The sequence below is a fragment of the Barbus barbus genome (genome assembly GCF_936440315.1).
Source record: "Barbus barbus genome assembly, chromosome: 24".
Classification (NCBI taxonomy): Eukaryota; Metazoa; Chordata; class Actinopteri; order Cypriniformes; family Cyprinidae; genus Barbus; species Barbus barbus.
In genome coordinates, this window is record NC_136752.1 from 16,371,278 (window position 1) to 16,391,881 (window position 20,604).

General features: G+C 36.6%; 2 protein-coding genes across 2 annotated transcripts; one reads left to right on the forward strand and one right to left on the reverse strand.

Annotated features, from left to right (window-relative positions):
• Positions 1–75: 75 nt before the first annotated feature.
• Positions 76–10,617, reverse strand: mideasa (mitotic deacetylase associated SANT domain protein a). The gene is made up of 13 exons (XM_079376201.1): positions 10,171–10,617; positions 7,334–8,919; positions 6,050–6,280; positions 5,144–5,456; positions 4,488–4,554; positions 4,262–4,404; positions 4,046–4,149; positions 3,199–3,274; positions 2,872–2,960; positions 2,654–2,779; positions 2,333–2,449; positions 1,975–2,186; positions 76–1,052 (listed from the first exon to the last, which is right to left on the reverse strand). Exons 2-13 carry the CDS (start codon positions 8,690–8,692, stop codon positions 818–820), a joined length of 3,072 nt encoding a protein of 1,023 aa, XP_079232327.1. The 5' UTR covers positions 8,693–8,919; positions 10,171–10,617; the 3' UTR covers positions 76–817.
• A 5,425-nt stretch (positions 10,618–16,042) lies between these two features.
• slc35f6 (solute carrier family 35 member F6) lies at positions 16,043–20,472 on the forward strand. Its single transcript, XM_079375752.1, has 6 exons — positions 16,043–16,271; positions 17,452–17,524; positions 17,772–17,943; positions 18,178–18,393; positions 18,551–18,661; positions 19,359–20,472. The coding sequence occupies exons 1-6, from the start codon at positions 16,195–16,197 to the stop codon at positions 19,835–19,837; spliced, it is 1,128 nt and encodes a 375-aa protein (XP_079231878.1). The 5' UTR covers positions 16,043–16,194; the 3' UTR covers positions 19,838–20,472.
• Positions 20,473–20,604: the final 132 nt, after the last annotated feature.

Consider the following 20,604-nt stretch of genomic DNA (forward strand, 5'->3'; position numbering starts at 1 on the left):
CTTCCAGTGCTGAATGTGATGGTGATAACTGAACTTTTTCCTTTCATATTATATCAAGTAAAATAATACAAGTTTATACTGGAAGTTTGTTTTTATTGTGCACACATTTATGAAATATAGCAAATATCAAGCAATGTCACGATAATCAACAAAGTGTGAAAAAATGTGATCTATATGTTGAAAATGTATTTGTTGGGATTTGCTAAACTTCAGATTTTATTTACATGTGAGTTTATATAAAAATCCCTCACTCCCACTTCCCTTTAAGTGCATTCAAAGCATAAATACACATTCTTTTAAGTTTAGAGTACTGAAAAACACACACAACAGGATCAATATTGTACGCAGTATAATACACAGAGGCCAACATATATTTCTTAGCATTATATACATTTCATGCACAAGAGATATTTAATTGAAATTAGCCATAGGTACATGAGGGGGAATTTTAGTTTGTGTTCTTGATTACATGTTACTGTGTGTATATTACATTAACGTGTTTTTAAAAAAAAATGAGTCTCACTGAATGCAAACAAAATTTGTTCAGGTATTTTGATCAAAATCAAACTCGGCTCAGTAAACCTTTTTACATTTGTTATCATATTTACTGTATCACTGTTTTGCAAACATCACATTCATGATGCTAAACTGACACACATCTGCACTTTTTAAAAATATACAAAGGAAATTCTTATAAAAGTTTGGTAAAAAATACAAGGCAATTCAGACACCTTTATCTGTTCAAACTGCCCTTAATTGGGATGCACAAGTTGCACATTTTTGGTACCAACTGGCACTAAAAGAGTCATGTACTTTCTCAAAGCCAGTCCTCATCCTGCTCATCATCCAGCTCTACTGAGCTTTCCTCAGCTCCACTACTTTCTTCTTGCCCTCCTCTTTGTGCCTCCTTCCTCCTTGCTGCCTCTAACATCTCCTGCCGTGCCTTAGCGGCCCGCTCCTCCTCTTCTCTTTGACACTGTGCTGCTGCCTTCCTCTCCTGCTCGGCGTGACTCTTCATGTGAGCGCTGCGACTCTTCACCTTATAGAACACCCTGTATATACAGACCTCGTTATAATTTATTCAAGTTGCTATAAATGAAGAAACTGCTTTACATATGCTAAAAAACATATACAAATAAACTAGAAAGAATGGTATGAATACAGGAATTTATCAAAGCATGAGAAAATTGAAAAAGCACTTGTCCTTATAGATCATTTTAAATATCACTGAAATTATCACTTAAATATCATGTTGTTTGCTGAATTTATCTCACCAATGAGTTTGATAAACTATTATATTTAATATTAAAATATAGAATTGTAATAATAAAATTTTTAATAATTTCAATTAATGTAATTAAATTAATTATATATTAAAGCAAGTTGGAGAATATCACTGTTTAGATGTTATTATATATTGGGATATTATTATTAACGAAACATTTTATTTTGAAATACTGAATTGTAATATAATTTATTATTAGAAAACATTAATTCATATTAATAATTGTAATAATAATAATAATAATATGCTGATATTACAATATTGATATATGAAGTAATTTGGAGGAAAAAAAAAAAACAGTCTAGATGTTATAATATTGGGACATTACCATCATATATATTATTGAAATATTAAAATAAAATGCTGCAATATTTTAATAACGTAATTGTGATGATATTATTAACACTGAGGACTTGATATTCAAATATAGAAACTTTCAATATTTCAGAGACACTATATTGGAGATCAGAGATAGAGGGTACAGTGAGCAGAATTCTCTCTCTTATCGTACTAAGATAAGAGTAAGATGAATACAGTACACTCTCACATAGGTGCAACTGCTAAGAAACCTCTGGAACAAAACTGTTCTCAACTGTCTTTTGAAGCAAATTAAACTAAGACAAGCTGGGTTGTGTAAAATTGAATGAGAAGAAATTCACAGACATACTGTTATATAAAACCTGACTCACCTACTGCACTTCTTGCAAGGAAAAATACCCTCTGGCTCTCCCTGACTTTTGTTGCCAGTTGAGGCCCTGTTTTTCTTCGCCGTACTGTCAGAGTGAGGCTTTGGAGGTGCAGGGGAAGGAGTTTTGAAGGCGGGTTGAGGTGCTGGCATCAGGCCAGAAGACTCTTCCGCAGAGCTGTTCTTCTGGTCCACATGAGCCACGTCTGCCCCCTCCTGGACAGATGAGTAAACACAACCATGCAATCAGATTTAACTATTCATTTGAATTTTTAACTGGACATTTAATATTCCAGCGCAGAGAGAGATGATGGCTTTATGATGTATTCACTATATTTATATACAAACAAGAGAATACTCACATTCTTAATGTCCTGAAGTGTCTTGGTCACATTTTGTAGACTGTCATCCACACTGACCTGTATTCCTTCCTGTTGTCTGCTATCATTCTGCATATCTTCTTCTCGTTTCACTTTAATCTTGTTAGAGATAAAAGAACAGACAGATGATCTAAAAATTAAAGTCTCACAGCACTCATGTATCACATTGTACAGATTGTTTTAGGACAGATTTAGTAAGCACTCATACAAATTTGAATAAATAAAGATTAATTTACTGTGCATGTGCTATTAGCTCTTTAGTCAAAACAATGTCTAAAAGCAGTAAGCAGTAATAGCCTTTACCACAGGGATGTTATCCTCTGGCTCTAAAGGTCCATATGTATATACTGTGCCATTGCGGCCAACCTTTGCTTGTTTCTTATAGGTGTAGTAAAACTCTACACACTGTGCCACTGTTTTACTCCTCACCTGCCAAAATAGAAACACAATTTAACCTTAAAAAGGGGAAATTTGATTTATATTAATTCATATATGACCAGTAAACAAAAAAGACTGTATACCAGTTTTTGCACTAAGAAGAAATCTTTCCTGTAAGCAGAAATTCCCTTGTTGTAGTATTGTTTTTCATCCACAGTCCAGCAGTCTGATCCTGACAATATTTAAGGGACATCAAGTTCTTTCTATCCACCATACAACATTACAAACATTCTGCTGCATTGCAATACTATCCATTACAGTCACAGCATGCTGAATCATTTTTTATGTTTCTAAGTGAACACAGTGAGCTAAAGGTCTAAAGGGCCATATTTATATGTGCCATTGAAGCCAACCTTTGCTTGTTCCTCATAGGTGTAGTAGAACTCTACACACTGGAAATTAATTTCTACCTGCGTAGTGGTAGTTCGCTAGATGGTGGTTCTTGGAGAAGATGGGATTCTTCATCAACATCATTTCCAGAGCTTCCTACAGAGTCAAAATATATTTTTTTGTTTATTCTGAAAACTTATATATGCATCATATACAACAGTAGATGCTTACACTACTGTTCAAATGTTTGGAGTTATTAAGATTTCTCTTTGGTAAAAAAGAGAAATGAAAAAAATTTTTTTTTTTTTAAAGAAATGAATACTTGTTTCAGCAAGGATGCATTAAATTTAAACTTTAAATTAAAAACAAAACAAAACAAAAATTCAGTGTTACAAAAGATTTCCATTTCAAATCAAAGAATCCTGAAAAAAATGTATCATTTTCCACAAATATATTAAGCATTTAAACAGTTTTCAGAACTGATAATAAGACATTTTTCCTCAGCATCAAATCAGGACATCACAATGATTTCTGAAGGATCATGTGACAATGAAGACATCTTTTGCCACCACAGGAATAAATAGCATTTTAAAATATATTAAAACAGAAAAAAGTTCTTTTAAACTGTAATAATATTTCACAATATTAGTGTTTTACTGTATTTTTTTATTAAATAAATGCATCTTTAAGAGCATAAGAGACTTCTTTCACAAACACTACTCATACCAAACTTTTGAGCTGTAGTCTAAATCCTTAAAAGTGTTTGAATTTCATTTCATTTGAGAAAATATTAACACACATTTGTGAACTAACATTTTTCCTACCTGGAGTCAATGTGATTTTTAGATGTCTTAAGTCAGAAATTTTTCAGTGTGACTCAAGTGTCCAAACACTTTTAGGTACCACTGTATATTTAACTGTGCTCACCATGACATCCCCTCTGCACTCATGCAGGCAGTGCAGTGCTAGCTCTGGGTTGGTTCCTCCTCCATACATGACACTGGAGCAGACCAGGTTCATCAGGTCATCGACTGGAAAATAATGGGAATGGAAGGATTGGAATGGAAGTGTATGAGACATATGTCTGTGTTATATGTAGCTGGTAAACCTCAGCTATATCAATGCAGTCTGAAGATAAGTTACGTCTTGTATCCTGGGAGGGTGTAGAATCAGCCTGTGAATTAGGGAGCCAGACCAAAGTGGCTTTATGCTGGTCCTTTAGGGCCACTGTTCCATCCAATAGTTCTGGAATTTCTGCCTGATACTGAGAGCCAATGTTTATGCGCCTAAAATGTGCAAATAAGAGAGAGCACATTAGAATAGAGGACTGTGATTGTGATGAATAGCTAATTTTGTAATAAATGCTCACGGTTCTAGGCTGACAGGCGTTGCTTCTCCAATCACTGAGAGTACAGGAGGGGAGATTTCAGAACTGCCTAAAGTAAGAATAAACAAACAAATTGTGAAAAATACATATTAAATAAATAAAAGTAAATTTGTCAATAGATTGGAACTATTAGTATGAAATGTATTTTAAATATATTGCTTTTTTACTAGGGTATACTAATGGATTTTTAACATTTCAGGTTTTATTTAAATTAAAATTAGTTAATGAATTGTGAACATTAAATAATAATAGAGCATTTATACTGTAAATTTACATTAATGATTAATGAATGCTCTACAAATGTCCAGTTTATTGATGGTTCAGGATATCTAATTAATGTTAATTTGTTTATCTATTAATATGTATGAATAAACAAAGAGTGAAGTTAAAAAGGTTACACGTTACAATAAGTTTACATAAGTTAACATTAGTTAGTTAACTAATAATACATTATATTAACATTTATCACTATTTTAAATATATTAATGCCTTATTATTAAAAGTTCTGTTACAAACATTATGAACTATCAATGAACAATACTGCGTTTATACTGTAAATGAACATGAAACTAGATGAATAAATGCTGATATAAAATTTTTTTAAAAAGTCCTTTAAAACAAAAAGTTACGCAACGCACATGAATGTAGCAAACTTCGAGGGGCGCTGCGGGGTGTGGATGGAGGTGGCAGAACCTGGCTGCCTGCTGCCATAGAAGAGAGGACAGCAGAGAAGTACAGCCCAGAGCCTTCACGCACAGGTGAAAGAATGGGTGGAGGGGTGTATGGCGGGATGATACTGGTATGGTCTAGCAGGCGTAGTGGGGAGCGCAGATTGCTCTGGTAGGGAGTGATGCTGGAGTAAACAGAAGGGGTGATGAATGTGCACGGTTGAGGTATGACCAGAGGCTCGGGACGTGGGCGGCGCCTGAATTTGTCCTCTTGCCCTTTACCCTGATTCAAACATAAATAGCAGAACAGATCTTTTAACAACTATTTTTAAAAGCCCTAAAACAGTTTAAAAGTACACTTCTAGTGTGGAAAAAGGCGTAACATTAACATGAAAATCATTTAACAATCAATTTAGATGTTTTAAGAGCATTAACCAGCGACACGTTCAGATAAATAAACCCAAAATAAGCAACCCGTAGTTTTGAGGGGGGAGCTTACATATATCATGCCAACCTTATTGTAAATTTTTACCAAAATCTCTTGCGGTTTCATCAAAAGCAGCTTGTGATAGCATATAGATGCTGAATTAAATTACTACAAACGCCTCTAGCATAAATTACAGCATTATTTTGATGGAAAAGGGGGGGGGGGGCAATGTCTGTCAGTGGCATTTACAGACAGAAGAACATCATCACACACTACATATTGATAAAGCGGTTTAGTCCTATACGTGCCAACCACTAACAAGCCCAAATGCACTAAAGTATTCTGAAAAAAATAGCTCCAAAATATACAACCCCACAAGTACCCAAATCTATAAGTGACTTCTTGAATAAACAAGCCTAAAATTGTTTAAAATAAGCAACTGTATTAACCTGGATGAAGCTCTCAGATGCTGAGTTCTTTATTGAATGCCGACGTGCTACAATAACCGAGGGTTTACGGTCAGGCTGGTTGTGTTCATGCGAAATCTCTGAGGGATGTCGAACATTATCCAGCTGTGTCCAGCTGCCCGGCGCTTCCATTTGACCTTTCCGAACTGGCACCGAGACTGGGATGACTAGGGGTGCCATACCTGCTGGTCTACCAGGAGTAACGTCCTCACACTATTAAGAGACGATAGCAAAAGACAGAATAAAATATAAATGGAGAAGAAAAAAAACAAAGGATAGAGAAGCACAAATAAAAGTGTGCATAAACAACCGACAGCGTTTAAGTGATTCATAGAGCTAGACGAGTTACTCTGCCCTAAATACACCTTTACAGGCCAAGATTTGAAAATTATTTTTTTTTTTAAACAACCATCTCAAACAAATCTGTCTCTGCCCTGTTACTGTACACTGAAATATCTGAAGTCTATGACATTTATATGGAAATATAAAGAATAAATTCATACCATAAACGTCTTGTTTTGAGGCTTGGATAGATGTGAGCAAATAGGGCTTGGTGAATCGGCCCTTCCCAAATCCAACTGAATGGATTTTGAGAGAGTGTGGAATGTGAAGGTGTGCAGACATGCAGCCACTCACCAGACTGCTTTACAATGCTTAATAACTCCATAAACTCCACTGTACTTCATATTGTATATGATTGGGGAAGCTGATAGCAAACACTACTCTGAGCTGAGTTTGTACTGTAATGTTTACTTTTATAGTTTGATTAGTTATAAAGCTGGTGACATGTTTTACCCAGCTTCAATTTCTTATGGAATGGAATTCAGCAATGGAAATTTTTAGGTTTTGAAAGAGCTAATTCACTAGCTGGTTAAAAAAAAAAAAAAAAAAATTAACAACTTAGGAGACCAAAGCAGCAAACCATTCCAGCATATATTTAATGCATACTAAACTAAATTTGTGGTCAGTAAGATAACCGTTTAGAAATAAATACTTCTATTCAGCAATGACACATTTTTTTAAAGTGACAGTAAAAGACATTTATTTCAAATATGTGCTGTTATTTTAAAATTACTATGCGTCAAAGAATCCTGGAAAAAAATGTATCACGGTTTACACAAAAATGTTAAGCAGCATAACTGTTTCCTGAGCACCATATCAGCATATTATTTCCTGCCTATGTTCTAATTAATATTAAAAAAGACTTCTGCTATTCCACTGTTGTAAAAACAGGCTTCAAACGGATTTCCAAAGAAATAAGCTCACCTTTGCTGGCAAAAATTCCATCTCTGAAGCCTTTTGAGCAAGAGTCTCAAGGTTGATCTCCTTTGAGGCCCTCCGTCGTCTCGGAGTGCTTTGGATGACCCCCACTGCAGGTCCTTGAACTCCACCAACTCCTCCATTCTGAGCAGAAACCTTGTCCTTGGATGTCTGGTTGCCTTGAGGAGAGACTCCATCTTTGGAAAGCCGCCGAGAGCGGCGAGGGGGTACCTGACGTTTGGTTTGGGTCTCCCGGAGTTCTGGAGTGGCCTCTGCAGGACCCGATTCCTCATAATTTGCTCCCTGAGGAATAGGATGTTGTGTTTGAGGGATGGTGAGCTGGGTCTGACTTGAATCTGTTTTTACCGGAGTACTGGCTAGATCCTGTGACTCAATTTCTTGTTTGACTCGCTGCTTTTCTACAGTCTCTGGCTGTTGAAAACCTTGTGCATGCTGTTGCAGTTGCATCTGTTGCATCTGGTATTGCTGTTGCATTTGATGCAGCCGCTGCTGCTGTTGCATTTGATGCTGCTGCTGTTGTTGTTGTTGTTGTTGTTGTTGCTGCTGCTGCTGCTGCTGCTGCTGCTGCAACTGACGCATTTGCTGCAGCTGTTGCATCTGGTGCTGGTGATGCAGCTGCTGCTGTTGCAACTGCAAGAGCTGTTGTGATTTTTGCTTCTCGTTATAATTCATATTTAAAGATGCATTGTTGCCTTGGAAGACTTGTTGGAAACCAGGCACCTGTGGTTGCTTGGTAGGTCCGAATGCCAACTGGAAGGGTTGCAGAGTAGAGTCGGACATATCATGATGCATTCCCTGAGGCTGATACTGGAGGTCTGCAGGTCTGTGACCTTGTTGGAGCGCCTGATATTGAGATTGATGCATGGCTGCCATCGTGTGATGGTCCCAATCCGCTCCGGGAATCTGAGCGGTGTCTGTGTAGGACTGTGAGGTACTTGGTGAATGCTTTTCCAACTTTATAGCCTCCATTTCATGACTTTTGTGAAAGGCTCTTGGGTCATCCATACCACCTACAGAAGGTCCAAAGTTCTGTGACCACTTATTCAGGTTTGGGACGCCCTGAAACCAAGTCGTGGTCTGCATTGGGTTTTGAGGCGTCCACTTTACTGGTCCCGATTGCTGAAAATGGCCCCGGACCTGATATGCTTTATCAGATTTGTAAACGTTCTGGACTTCAGGGCTAGAATCCACCAAAACCTCTGGGCTGCTGTGAGTTTGCTCCATGGACGAAGTGCCAACATTGTAGAAAAGATCTCCTGAATGCTGCATTGTTTCACCAATGGCTTCAACATTCTGCTTGCTAATACGGTTTATGGTTCCTCTCTGGTGTGGAGAAAGACTCATGGCAATTGTGTGAAACTATAAGAGAAGTAAAAACCTGGGGCATTCAACACTTCAGTTTTAAGTAAGCCTATTTCAAGGCCGGATGAAAAAAAAAGTTTTACAGAGCAGAGCACATGCAAGATTTTGTGGGGTCTAGGAGCCCCACCTCCCTTCTTGCTTCTAAACTGCAGTATAAAGGTGGTGTAAATATTTAAAAACTCAGTCATTCCTCAGCCACAGGAAATGTTCTAAAAAGGAGAGAAAGACAAAGAGTAAGGTTTTAAACTTAATCACAATAAGAGTATAATGATGTCTGCATTATATGCAAAATAACCAAAAAGACAAAAATAAATAAAAGTGAAACAGGACAATGACATGACACTTATTTATATGTACTTATTTATGCCGATGTAATAATTTATTCAAAAATACATTAAAAACACATCCGATGCATACAATAACATGCACACATATCTATGATGAACAAAGCCCCTAAAGGGACAAAGTATGAAATTTAAGGAAAAATTATATTTTAATGTTTTTGTGCAACATTGCAAAACATTTGAAGTTCCCCCAAAAAACATAGCGGGTGAACACACAGTTTCTAGGGGCACAAAACTGTAAATGCATAAGCATTGAAATATCATTTTTAAATCTCACTTTTTTCATTATTACGTTCCCTTAGGGGCTCCATAATAATGATTTTAGTTTCTGAATTAAAATTAATTTTAATATTTACGGGGGGCATAAAATTCTAAATGTTAGAGTAAAACATCCGTCCTGAAATTAGAATGAAAAGCATAATTAAAAGCATTAATTTTCATAAACATAAAAAAACCCTTGAAGTCTCATTAAGAAACCAACGTCCCAAAACTTTAAAAAAAACAACAACATTATCATTGTTGGCACCAAAATAATCAAATCCCATTTTACAGCAACACAACAGTTCATATGAATTATAAATAGAAAGAGTTGTCAAGTAAACTTCAGATCACCAATAAGAAAACAGCCATAGCATGTCAAACCTGACTCAGACAATGTCAGGACACTAAATGCAAATAATCCTTTTGCATAATTAATGAATGGCTGTTTGTTAAGACCTGTGCATAGAGCAGGAACACAGTGGCCTAAAACCAGGAAACTTGACAAACACAAATGTAGAAGGCAAGAGCAGACAGAACGGGAGGGGCATGAAAAGTGCAATGCAAGACAACAAGAATTACAGGAAGTGAAGAGGGAAAGGGAGAGAGAGATGGGGAAAGAATACAGGAGAGAGAGAACAAGCAAAACTACTTTTCAGCCCATTGGTGACCCCTCCCAAACCAGCAACTACTATGAAAACATTTGTTATATAAGAAATATATATGTAGAATCAATGCTGCACATCAAAGCACACGGCACTACTTCCCTGTAAGACGACAAAGTATCGGTATTTATGCACTTTCTGCGTTGAACTACAGGTCGTGTATGAAAACAGATTAAAACTGTTGCGTACTTACACTGTTGCAATATGGTACTGACGTCCTTATTCCTTACTTTTCAAAGTCGGGTGACAGCACCTTACAAAACTGTTCCAACCCTGGGCAAAGTCAACAGCGTGCACGAGCTCATACACACACTACGAACAACGCAGTCTGTCGTAATCTCCTAGACGTAAGTGCGCACATTTGATACACTAAAATACCATGTCACATTGCATCGAGAGGCCTTTCCAACATGCAGGCTGACAGATTGAACAACTTTTGGTATCCGAGCACATTTGAACTCCAGCTGTAGTCACCAAACCTGTTTTCCTGTTTACATTCTACTGTTTAAGCGCAATTTTACCGATACTGTTTGCAGGACGTGCAGAGTTCGAGGATCCTCTTGAAAGATAATCAATCCATCAAAGTTATTTATCAACAAAACAGTTCGCACTGACGCAGCCAATCAGCGCGTTTCGGATTGAAGGCGAGGCGATACAAGGCGCAAAAGCGCACGCTGTGATTGGACGGAAGGAACTTCTCGCGCACTGCTGGAATGTGTAATATTTAATTAATGAAACCAACTGAAACAGGGGACCTTTATATTTCCATATCACTTTCACTTTTTATGACTTGGAGATATATTGCATTATATGTTGACAGTGACATCACATTTATGTAAAAAATGCATGTTGACATGCAAAAAAAAATAATTATAATAATCTTGGTTCTCTATATGATTTCGAAACTAGAATTGTAATCCATCAAGCTCTATACCACACAAATATACCACATTCAAGCAATGAGAAAGAAACTTCAGGTAAACAGCGTCAGCTTGTGTGCCTAACTTAATACACTGACATGTGGCAAGTCACTTTAACATTAAAGGTGCTGTATGTAGGATTGACTAGCGGTTTAACTAGGTATTGCAGTTCAAATTCTAAATATTGGAGAGGGTTTTTTTCACCCGGCCCCTCCTCATGAGACTTGACACACATGCAGGTTGCCAGATTAATAGTCTCAGCCTCAGATCGTCACGCCACGGACCGGTGGCTAAATGTCTGATGCATATGGCACACTTTTCTGGAAACACTTCAGGAATGTCGAAGTCGTCATCTGACTGGTTGAATTAAACCGGATTCCCGGGAGTGTCGTGTTTATTTTCGGTCCACCCGGAAACAAATGATTGGCGCCAAACAACCTACAACCTTTGGAACATGAAAAAGCCTTTTTGGTGAATTACAGTAGTTTTTTCCTAAACATATTTGTGCACTGTATTGGCAAAATTCCACCTGTAATAAGACTTCTACAACCTTTGTAACTTGAAGAAAAAAAATACAGTAGCCTAATTTTTTTCATGAAAATATTTGTGTACTGTAAAGATAGCAAGGGAGATGTTGGAAGTATTTTCTAAGGCGAGATATTGGCAAAATATATTTAGTTAGTTTGCCCACTAGGCATTTAGTATTGTCCTGTAAACATTAATTTGAATTAATTGTTAGACTTCGTTTTGTACTGTGAGGTAAATTTGCAGACAGTCCCTAAAGCAGCCTAGTCCAATATGAAATTTGAAACTAACTTTACCGGGCTAATGAAGGTTACGATGACAAAACAAAACGACATAAAGGAAGACAGAATAAGATGACAATTAGGATGACAGAACGACATGAAAGTTAGGACGAGACCATGGAACAAAACGACAATAAGGACGACAGTAAAAACAACAGAGAAAAAGCAGGCAATACGACAGATTAAGACGACGTCAACAGACAACATACCTGCCAACATATACTGATTTACCTGACCAAGTAGGCGATGACCAGTGTTGGGAGTAACGCGTTACAAAAGTAATGCATTACAGTAACGGATTACTTTTTTGCTGTAACACAGTAGTGTAAGGCATTACTAATCAATTCAGTAATAATTTACCCGGTACATGTTCAGTGACGCTTGCGTTACAATAAACTTTTAGCCCCAATTTTTTTAATTTTTTTATTCAATTTAAAGTCGGGCTCAGACTTTTTTATGTCCCTAGAGCCGGGCTTCGGGCCAATATTCACGTCATAGTTCAGACAAAGTTCAGGCCGGTCCTCGGGCCTGTTTTAGGCTTCTCCTTATCTTTATATTTTAGACATCCATCAATTATTGATGGAAAAAAAATTTCCGCGCTGGTGGAAATAACATGAGTCCGTGCTGCCGCGAGTTTAGTGTCCCGCAGCAGCAGTGAGCCGTCAGCACAGCTGAAGAGTTCTGCTTCAAATACACGCAATAAAGCAAAAGCCCCAGCAAAAGTAATTATCATGAATGTGTCCGGGAGGGGAAATAGTAAGGATTCACCATCTCCTCGTGAGACACGCCTTTAGAGAGAAGTGCATCTTCACAGATAGCGACTGTATTAAATTGGTTTTGTTTTTGTTTTTGTTTTATTTATTTCGTTAATTAGTAATTTAAAGCTTTCTATAGATATATTTATCATGTCTGTGAGGCATGTATTCGCTGTCTTTCGGTTCATTTTTGTGAAGCGCTCCTGTTCAAGATAAAAGCACAATGTTTTGTTGACATTGTGAGTGCACACAAATAAAAGTAGACCCTTTACAGTTACGAATGATGTATTACTCTTACCTTTATGATCAAAAATTGCGGCGTAAGTTGTTTCCATTGAAAAAAAATTGTAATTGATTGCGCTGGTGCCTCCATGTCCTGCGATTTAGCTTCCACTCTCCGCACAAACTACTGATGCAGCGCACATTATCTAGGTTTAACGTTTAAACATTGTTATAAGCTTGAACTGTTTTAGTATATCTATAGATTTTATTTTAGGCAAGTCATGATGATTTGAGAAGGCTAAATTGATCAAACATAAGTTATGATCAGCCTGCTGGCAGCTGGCCACTTGGTCGTTACTTTAAGAAAGAAAAAACTTATTTAATTAACAAAAAATGCTCCAAACTTAATAAAAAGCCCGAACGAAATATAAACACTTTGCCATTAGGGCAGGGCTCTAGTACATTTTGTAATTTTATAATGTTAAGTTCTACTTCTGTAGATATTGTGGTGAAAGTAACTCAAAAGTAATACAGGAGTCATGTAACGCATTACAATTCTGAGACAGTAATATTGTAAGGTAAGGAATTACTTTTAAATAACAGTAACAAGTAATCTGTAATGTATTACAGTTTGGAAGTAACTTGCACAACACTGGCAATGACTGTAGACAAAGACAAATGTATAGTACAAAGCACAAAGCAGTCGACTAATTTTTGGCACAAATGGAACCTCATATTTTTATGCTTTAGTAGAGTCAAAATCCTACAAATAGCACCTTTAAATCCTTAAACCTAAATACTAGTTTGTATTTTTTTCCTTAACTAGTCGAGTTTAAATACTCGTCACTATTTGAATAAGTACAACCATCTAATAAAAAAGATCTAGTATCTAACGAATAAGTAATGGATTAGTAGTAATTGAAATAAGTGCTAGTAGCAAACACATATAGTACAGTATGATTTATGATATGTTATGGCTTGCCACAACATGTGTAGGCCTATTGAATAAAACTATTAATCTTATTTCTATATTATTTCTTTAAGTGGGCGAATCATTTTAGTTAATTTTCTTGATTCATTTTCATTCCTTGAAGTGTCTTGTGAAGATAATGGACCTTTTTCACATTTCCGGGATTCTCAGCAGCAGAAGTCATCATAGTTGGGTTAACTTTGAGAGCAGTGAATGGGAAAGGACCACAAAAATCTTCCATGGCATTCCTATTTGCTCAAATAGCAAAAGAAAATTTCCCAAATTTTCCACAGTTTTCACGACTTTCAAAAAAAAAAAAAAAAGGAAAAAATTTAGAGAGACTGATAACAGCAGTTAGATGAGAGAACAATGTAAAATTTACCGTCCCTACCATAGATGTTGCATTAGAAACACCATGGCAACTTTTTTTTTTTTTTTTTGGTAATTTGATGCAAAGGTGATATAATACAAAGTACAGTGTTATAAATGTACATACATATTTTTTAAACAAAATAAAAAAAAATTCTAGGATTTACAATGCTGATGACCATTGAATCACATCATCACAGTCTTGTGAAAAGGGTCCATGAATTACATCATTTGTAAGACCTTTTATAAAGAGACAAAACATGTTATGAACAAATTACTAAATGTAAATGTAAATTCAAGAAAAAAATATGCCAAAATATGAAATATACCAACTAAATGAATTTTTGTTCATAACAAGAAAACAAGGGGCGGACTTGTTAACAACTTTTTTTAACGAATTGGAGTAAAAGATTCAATGACTCACTCGACACACGTGTGATGGCAACTAAAGATGATGGCAACTAAAGATGATGGCAACTAAAGATGAACATACCAACCTGACACATATTATGTATTGTAATCATTGCCTTAAAGCATACGTTGAGTGATTTTCAACCCACTTTGTATTGTTACTATGATGGTAATATATGTGAACGAACAATGTTTAATCTTTCTCTATGCCCAATAATGTTTTGCATTATCTGAATATTGTTTATTTACATATTACAGACTTTGTGACAGTATGAAGTGGATTTAAATTCACCAAACTTACCCTTTAATGTTTGTCTGTTTAACTGAACATGACTTTGAACAAATAACTTGTATTATCTTAGAGTTATTGACATATGGACGTTAATTTGTTTCCAGAAGATGCTCCCCTTTGAGTCACAGTCACCTCTGGTTGTTTAAAGGAATTTTTTATTATTATTGTAACCTTGAAATATGCATTTTCTAAAGCAGCTTTGATTGTGAAAAGCATTGTACCCATGTTTTTACTAGGGTAAATCTAGTAACCATAACTGTAGTAACTAGTTTATTTATTTATTTTTCCTCAAATAAAGGTTTTGATATCATGGTTCTACTATAGTAATATTTTAGTAAGGCTGGAGTAAAACTGGTAACCATAGTGTTTGAAACCAAGGTAAAGTTTAGGTTTAGTACTATGCTGTAATAAGACCATGAATTTACTACAACAATCATAGTTAAACCATGGTTAAATTTGTGGTTGACTTTTGTATATGGACATATGTGAATCGAATGCTTCTATTTGAAAGTCACATTGGATAAAACCATCTGATAAATATACTGTAAATGCATTTGCATGTTTAATCTGTTCACTGAAAATAAATTTGGAATTGCGATTTTACATTGTTTTTGATCCATTATTGTGTGCAAGGATATTTTGGTTAGCGTAATTGAACTGATTTTGAACCACGGACCGACCGTGGACCGCCAGCATACAGTAATTATAAACCAGCGGCTCGTCAGAGGACCGCTGTCGGAAAAGCGGTGGCTGCCGCTGGTGGTCCGCTGGAATAACGATGAGCAAAACGCCGGTGAACCGCTGGCGGCGTCTGCCGGTGGGCCGCCGACTTTGACTCCGGTGGGCCACCAGTGGCCCGCTGGTCTTATGTTAGCTGGGACCCACTGGCAAAATAGTCAGCGAATAAATCTGAACGAATCTTTTTGGTCAACGGATTCAAAGGAATCGAGTTATTTAAGTGATTCAATCGCCACACAAACAAACACAACAAACATTTGGAACAAATAAATTTTTTATAAGAATTCACTATATAATATCTTGAATTAAACAAACGTTTTCAGCTAAAAGCTATTTATAATACTGTAAAGTAAGATATATCCGTTTTATTATTATTTATTTTACCAAGTCAGGAAACAGACACATCGTAGTCGAACATATTGTAGTTTTCATATTTATACGTTTATACATATTTATACGTTTTCTCAAATTACTGTGTTGTTCTGATCCCACATTAATTGCTTGGCTGCTCAAATATGATTCATATATCATGTTAAGATAGTAGATCAGTTCACCTCTACATTGAACATCTACGGAAATAACGCGTCAGCTGGTGTGTCACGTGATCGCCATCATGTGATTTGCTTACAGGGGAACGACCTGTTTAGATAGCTGTATTCATCATCAGCAAGAAAGACACATCTCAAGACAGTTTGCGAGTCTGATGTTCGCGGTCACTCGGTCCCACACTCACCATGGCTTGGACAAAATATCAGCTCTTTCTCGCCGCTTTGATGCTCATCACAGGCTCTATTAACACACTATCCGCAAAGTAAGTAGCACGCACGCGCCAGATGGTGTTTGTTTACATGCGATTATTGCTTACTTTTATTAGTTGTCCGAACTTCCGCCTCTGCTAATAGGGTAGACAAGGATGCTTTCACGTTTTCTTTGACAAAACTGTACGCCGTGTCCTTATTATTTTGTGAAGGCGTGTAATTTTAGCTCAAATGGAGAATTTGGACATGTTTTTTGTTAAATAATGTGAGCAAAAATTAGATGAAAGAGAGATTATCATTTTCCCTTTGTCTTTCAGTACTTAATATATTACAGACGAAGATGAAAATCGAACATTTCAGGATAAGGTGATTAGATAGATGACTCGCGTGCAATTGTGATGATCCGACGTGTCGTGACGTGCTGATGCTGCAAAATCAGCAATTCTGCCACCAAAACCCTTGTGACTATTAGTCAATAGTGCAATCGCAGCAGTAAACATCTTACAATCAGAATTAGGTAGTCCGTTTAGTCAAGATGTCTGCTGCAAATACTGTTAAGTAATCTGTAAATTAATACAGCATTGTATCTAAAACAGAAGCTTGATGTTTCTAGGCAGACGGTATTTGATACCACACTTCACCCAGTGTCTGCTGAAAAACTGACACTCATGTTGATGATGATACATCTCTGTTTTAACACTTCATTATTTGTACATTCGGTTTTTACAGTGCCATAATCACCTCTATGTAGAACCAAGTCAAATAGTTAAATCCAAAGAAAGAGTGGTTAAAGACTTTTCTTCATCATGAGGCTTTATGTCAGTCACACATTGTCATTTCATGGTTGTAAAAAATGGCATTAGTGTACCATGTGCATAGTTACTTATTAAACTTATAGTGACTGGCAGATGAAAGACTGATTTTACATTTTTAATGTCGTAGTTTTTAGTCTGTAGTGTGATTTGATAAAGAGAAATGCTCATTATAATTGTTATAATTAAATGTAATAATTGTGTACGAATACGAATATAACAAACTTCCTGATTACGTTGAATAGCCATTACGGTTTGGACAAAGATGTGCATGCAGTCCCAAACTTAAGTTATCTTTGAGTCAGTGTTTGCTATGAGTGCCTTATTTATTGTTATACTGCGTATTAATACACATTAAGTTGGATGAATTGTAATATTGGAAAATGACACGTTTAATGACCTGACTCTGTTCATCTCCTAGATGGGCTGATCTGTTCTCTGCACCTGGATGTAATAGTTCTCCAAATCATGCCTTCTCCCACCCTTTTGTACAGGTAATGATATTCATCAGTCCTCAAGATAACAACACACCATTCACATCAAACTTTCTTCTCAGTACATTGTTTTCAGTACCTCCTAAGGAAACCGAGAACTGAAAGTGTTATTTATGTTTAGGCAAAGTGAGAACTGGTTTTGGCTCCGTGTTCTTCTCTTCATATCACTTTTCCCCATCTCTGTTACTTTTCCTGCATGTGTCTTAATAATGAAATAAAAGACTCCTTTCTTCACCACACCTTCCAGGCTGTGGGAATGTTTTTGGGAGAGTTGTCCTGTCTGGTGGTGTTCCACATTCTCCTTTGTCATGATCGGCGCAAACCTGAGCCCAAGATGGATCCAGGCCAAAGTTTCAACCCCCTACTTTTCCTCCCCCCTGCCCTTTGTGACATGTTGGGAACATCCATCATGTATGTTGGTGAGTATCCAACATGTGAAGTATATTGTGTCAATAGTCTTTAGTTCTTAAAGGGAAGGTTCACTGATTTACAACCAGACTTGTATCATTACAGTGACAGCACTATAAGTAAGTGAACAATGTATATTACCTTACTGTATATAGACAAGTTTCGATTTATAATAGTTAAAACATCCATTCTTTTATTCTTGGATTGACTTAAACTGGATCTGTCCTTGTGTTTTCTTTCTCTAGCACTGAACATGACCAGTGCCTCCAGTTTCCAGATGTTGCGAGGAGCTGTGATCATCTTCACTGGACTGTTGTCTGTAGCGTTTTTAGGACGGCGGCTACAGCCCAGCCAGTGGGTTGGGATCCTAGTTACCATCCTTGGTCTGGTGGTGGTCGGCATGGCTGACTTTCTGAGTGGCCATGGGGATGACTCCCATAAACTCAGTGAGGTTATCACAGGTCAGTAGTTACCTGCTGCTGAATGTTTTTAATCATCCGTAATGATTATTTGTCTTTTATAAATCAGACAATGTTCTTGTAGGCTGGATATCAGGATTTTTTCTTTATTTGATTTTATCTGGCATCTTTATCTGACTGGACTGATCTTGTCTTAAAGGGGACCTTTTGATCATCATGGCACAGATTATTGTTGCAGTCCAGATGGTCCTGGAGGAGAAGTTTGTTTACAAGCACAATGTGCATCCACTGAAGGCTGTTGGGACTGAAGGTAAAGTTTTTAATGTAGTGACATATAAAGCCAATGACTAGTTTGGTCCAAGTATATTAATGCTATGTATTATGTATGCTATATAATGTTGTCATAAGATAAATTCCTATTATTATGTCACACACTACAGTTTAAAAGTTTCGGGTCAGTAAGATTTTTATTTAAAATGTTTAAAAATCATGATGTTTTTTTTTTTTAGTTGAAGAGAAAGTTCAAAAGACCAACACTCATTTATTTGTTTATTTAGTCTTTATTGTGTATGATCAATTGCTAGAAAAGGCTAACTGTTAAAAAGATTAAATCAAAGGTAGTATAGATTAATGAAACAAACAATGCTGATTGGCTTAGAACCTAATGTTGTCATTACCATAGGTGTTTGCTAGACCCCATTTAGGAGATGGGGCTTCATCTTAGCCCCCATAAAAGTCTGTGATTAACTTATCTGTCAATGCCATTACAAATGACTGATTATGTTTTCTGACTTGAAGCAGCGGCTGCATATCCGAGGATATTTTACTCTCAATACTCAATTGTTACTGTGAAATCAGAAAAATGCGTCCAAATATGCCATTTTAATGATGAACATCTACTGACAAACAGGCGATTTTGATTATTAAAAAAAAACTTATCAGTTTAGCAACACTTCTGTGACTGGTCTATTTCCCAGTGGCTTAGTTGTCTTTTCTCTCTTTCTTAGGTTTTTTCGGATTTTTCATCCTCTCTTTGCTCCTCATCCCAATGTTCTACATCCATGTGGGAAGTTTTGCAGACAACCCACGGCAGGTGCTTGAAGACGCATTGGACGCCTTCTGTCAGATTGGTCATAAGCCCCTTATTTTACTGGCACTGCTGGGCAACACCGTGAGCATCGCCTTCTTTAACTTCGCCGGCATCAGCGTCACCAAGGAAATAAGTGCCACTACTCGCATGGTGCTGGACAGTCTGCGTACTCTGGTCATCTGGGTCATGAGTTTACTCCTGGGTTGGGAGGTATTCCACGGCCTACAGATTTTAGGCTTCATCATCCTACTCGTGGGTACAGCACTATACAATGGACTTCACAAGCCCTTGATGGCCAAACTGCCCTGCTGCCCTGGAGAGCAGAGAGCAGAGGAGGGAGAAGCCCCAGAGAGAGAGAGACTGCTTGGTGCAGGAAAAGCTGCAGATGAGAGCTAATATTGGACTTTAAACAAAATGCTGCCCACAAAGAATAAAATTTTTAGTTTTAACTCTAATTTCCATCACATTTTAGTATTATTTTAGATTTTGATTCAACACGTGGGAACCATCACTACTTCTTGCCTACAGCCATTTTTGTGGGCATGTCTCAACTGTTTAAAAAAAGGACGGTTGTGCTTAGATTTTAAAATGGTTGAATGCACATTTTTACTTTAGGAAAGGGAATAATTTTTACATGATTTTAATGCCAAAAATCCTTAGAATAATAAGGATTTTTAATAATAATAATTTTTTAATCCTGTGGTTTATAGGTTTCAAAACCATTTGTTTTTATGTGATGTGTTGTTGGGAGGACATTATTTCTCTAACAATTTTATTTGAGTGATATTTTTAGTGATCTGTGAAACGGGTATTGTGTACTGACAAGAAAATCTTCTGTTAGTCCATGTATATTTGGTTTAAAAAAATATGGAAGTGTCGCTGAGTTTACTGCCAGTAAACTTTTTTTAAATTAATAATACACAATCAACCCTAGTCTCAAAAACAATGTAGTTTTTACTAGAGGTATAAAACTGACATCCGTTTCATTTCACAAATGTCCTCTGCATAAATGTATAAATTCCTCTCACATTCTTGTTTGTACATTGTGGATGCATTTGTTTGTTGTTAATGAAAACATGAAGAGGAAAGAACCGTTGCACTCAGTGACTATTAGATTATATTAGATTAATTACAAGTAATGTCTGTCACAATTATGTGTAACA

Bases quoted from the DNA above. Each gene is read 5' to 3' on its own strand.
- mideasa (XM_079376201.1), bottom strand. From the start codon at position 8,692: ATGAGTCTTTCTCCACACCAGAGAGGAACCATAAACCGTATTAGCAAG. The intron at 4,150-4,261 runs GTAACTTATCTT...ATTATTTTCCAG, and splicing joins ACCCTCCCAGGATACAAGAC to TCGATGACCTGATGAACCTG. The intron at 1,053-1,974 runs GTGAGTCAGGTT...CTGTATATACAG, and splicing joins CCTTGCAAGAAGTGCAGTAG to GGTGTTCTATAAGGTGAAGA.
- slc35f6 (XM_079375752.1), top strand. From the start codon at position 16,195: ATGGCTTGGACAAAATATCAGCTCTTTCTCGCCGCTTTGATGCTCATC. The intron at 18,394-18,550 runs GTCAGTAGTTAC...CTTGTCTTAAAG, and splicing joins ACTCAGTGAGGTTATCACAG to GGGACCTTTTGATCATCATG. The intron at 18,662-19,358 runs GTAAAGTTTTTA...TCTCTTTCTTAG, and splicing joins GAAGGCTGTTGGGACTGAAG to GTTTTTTCGGATTTTTCATC.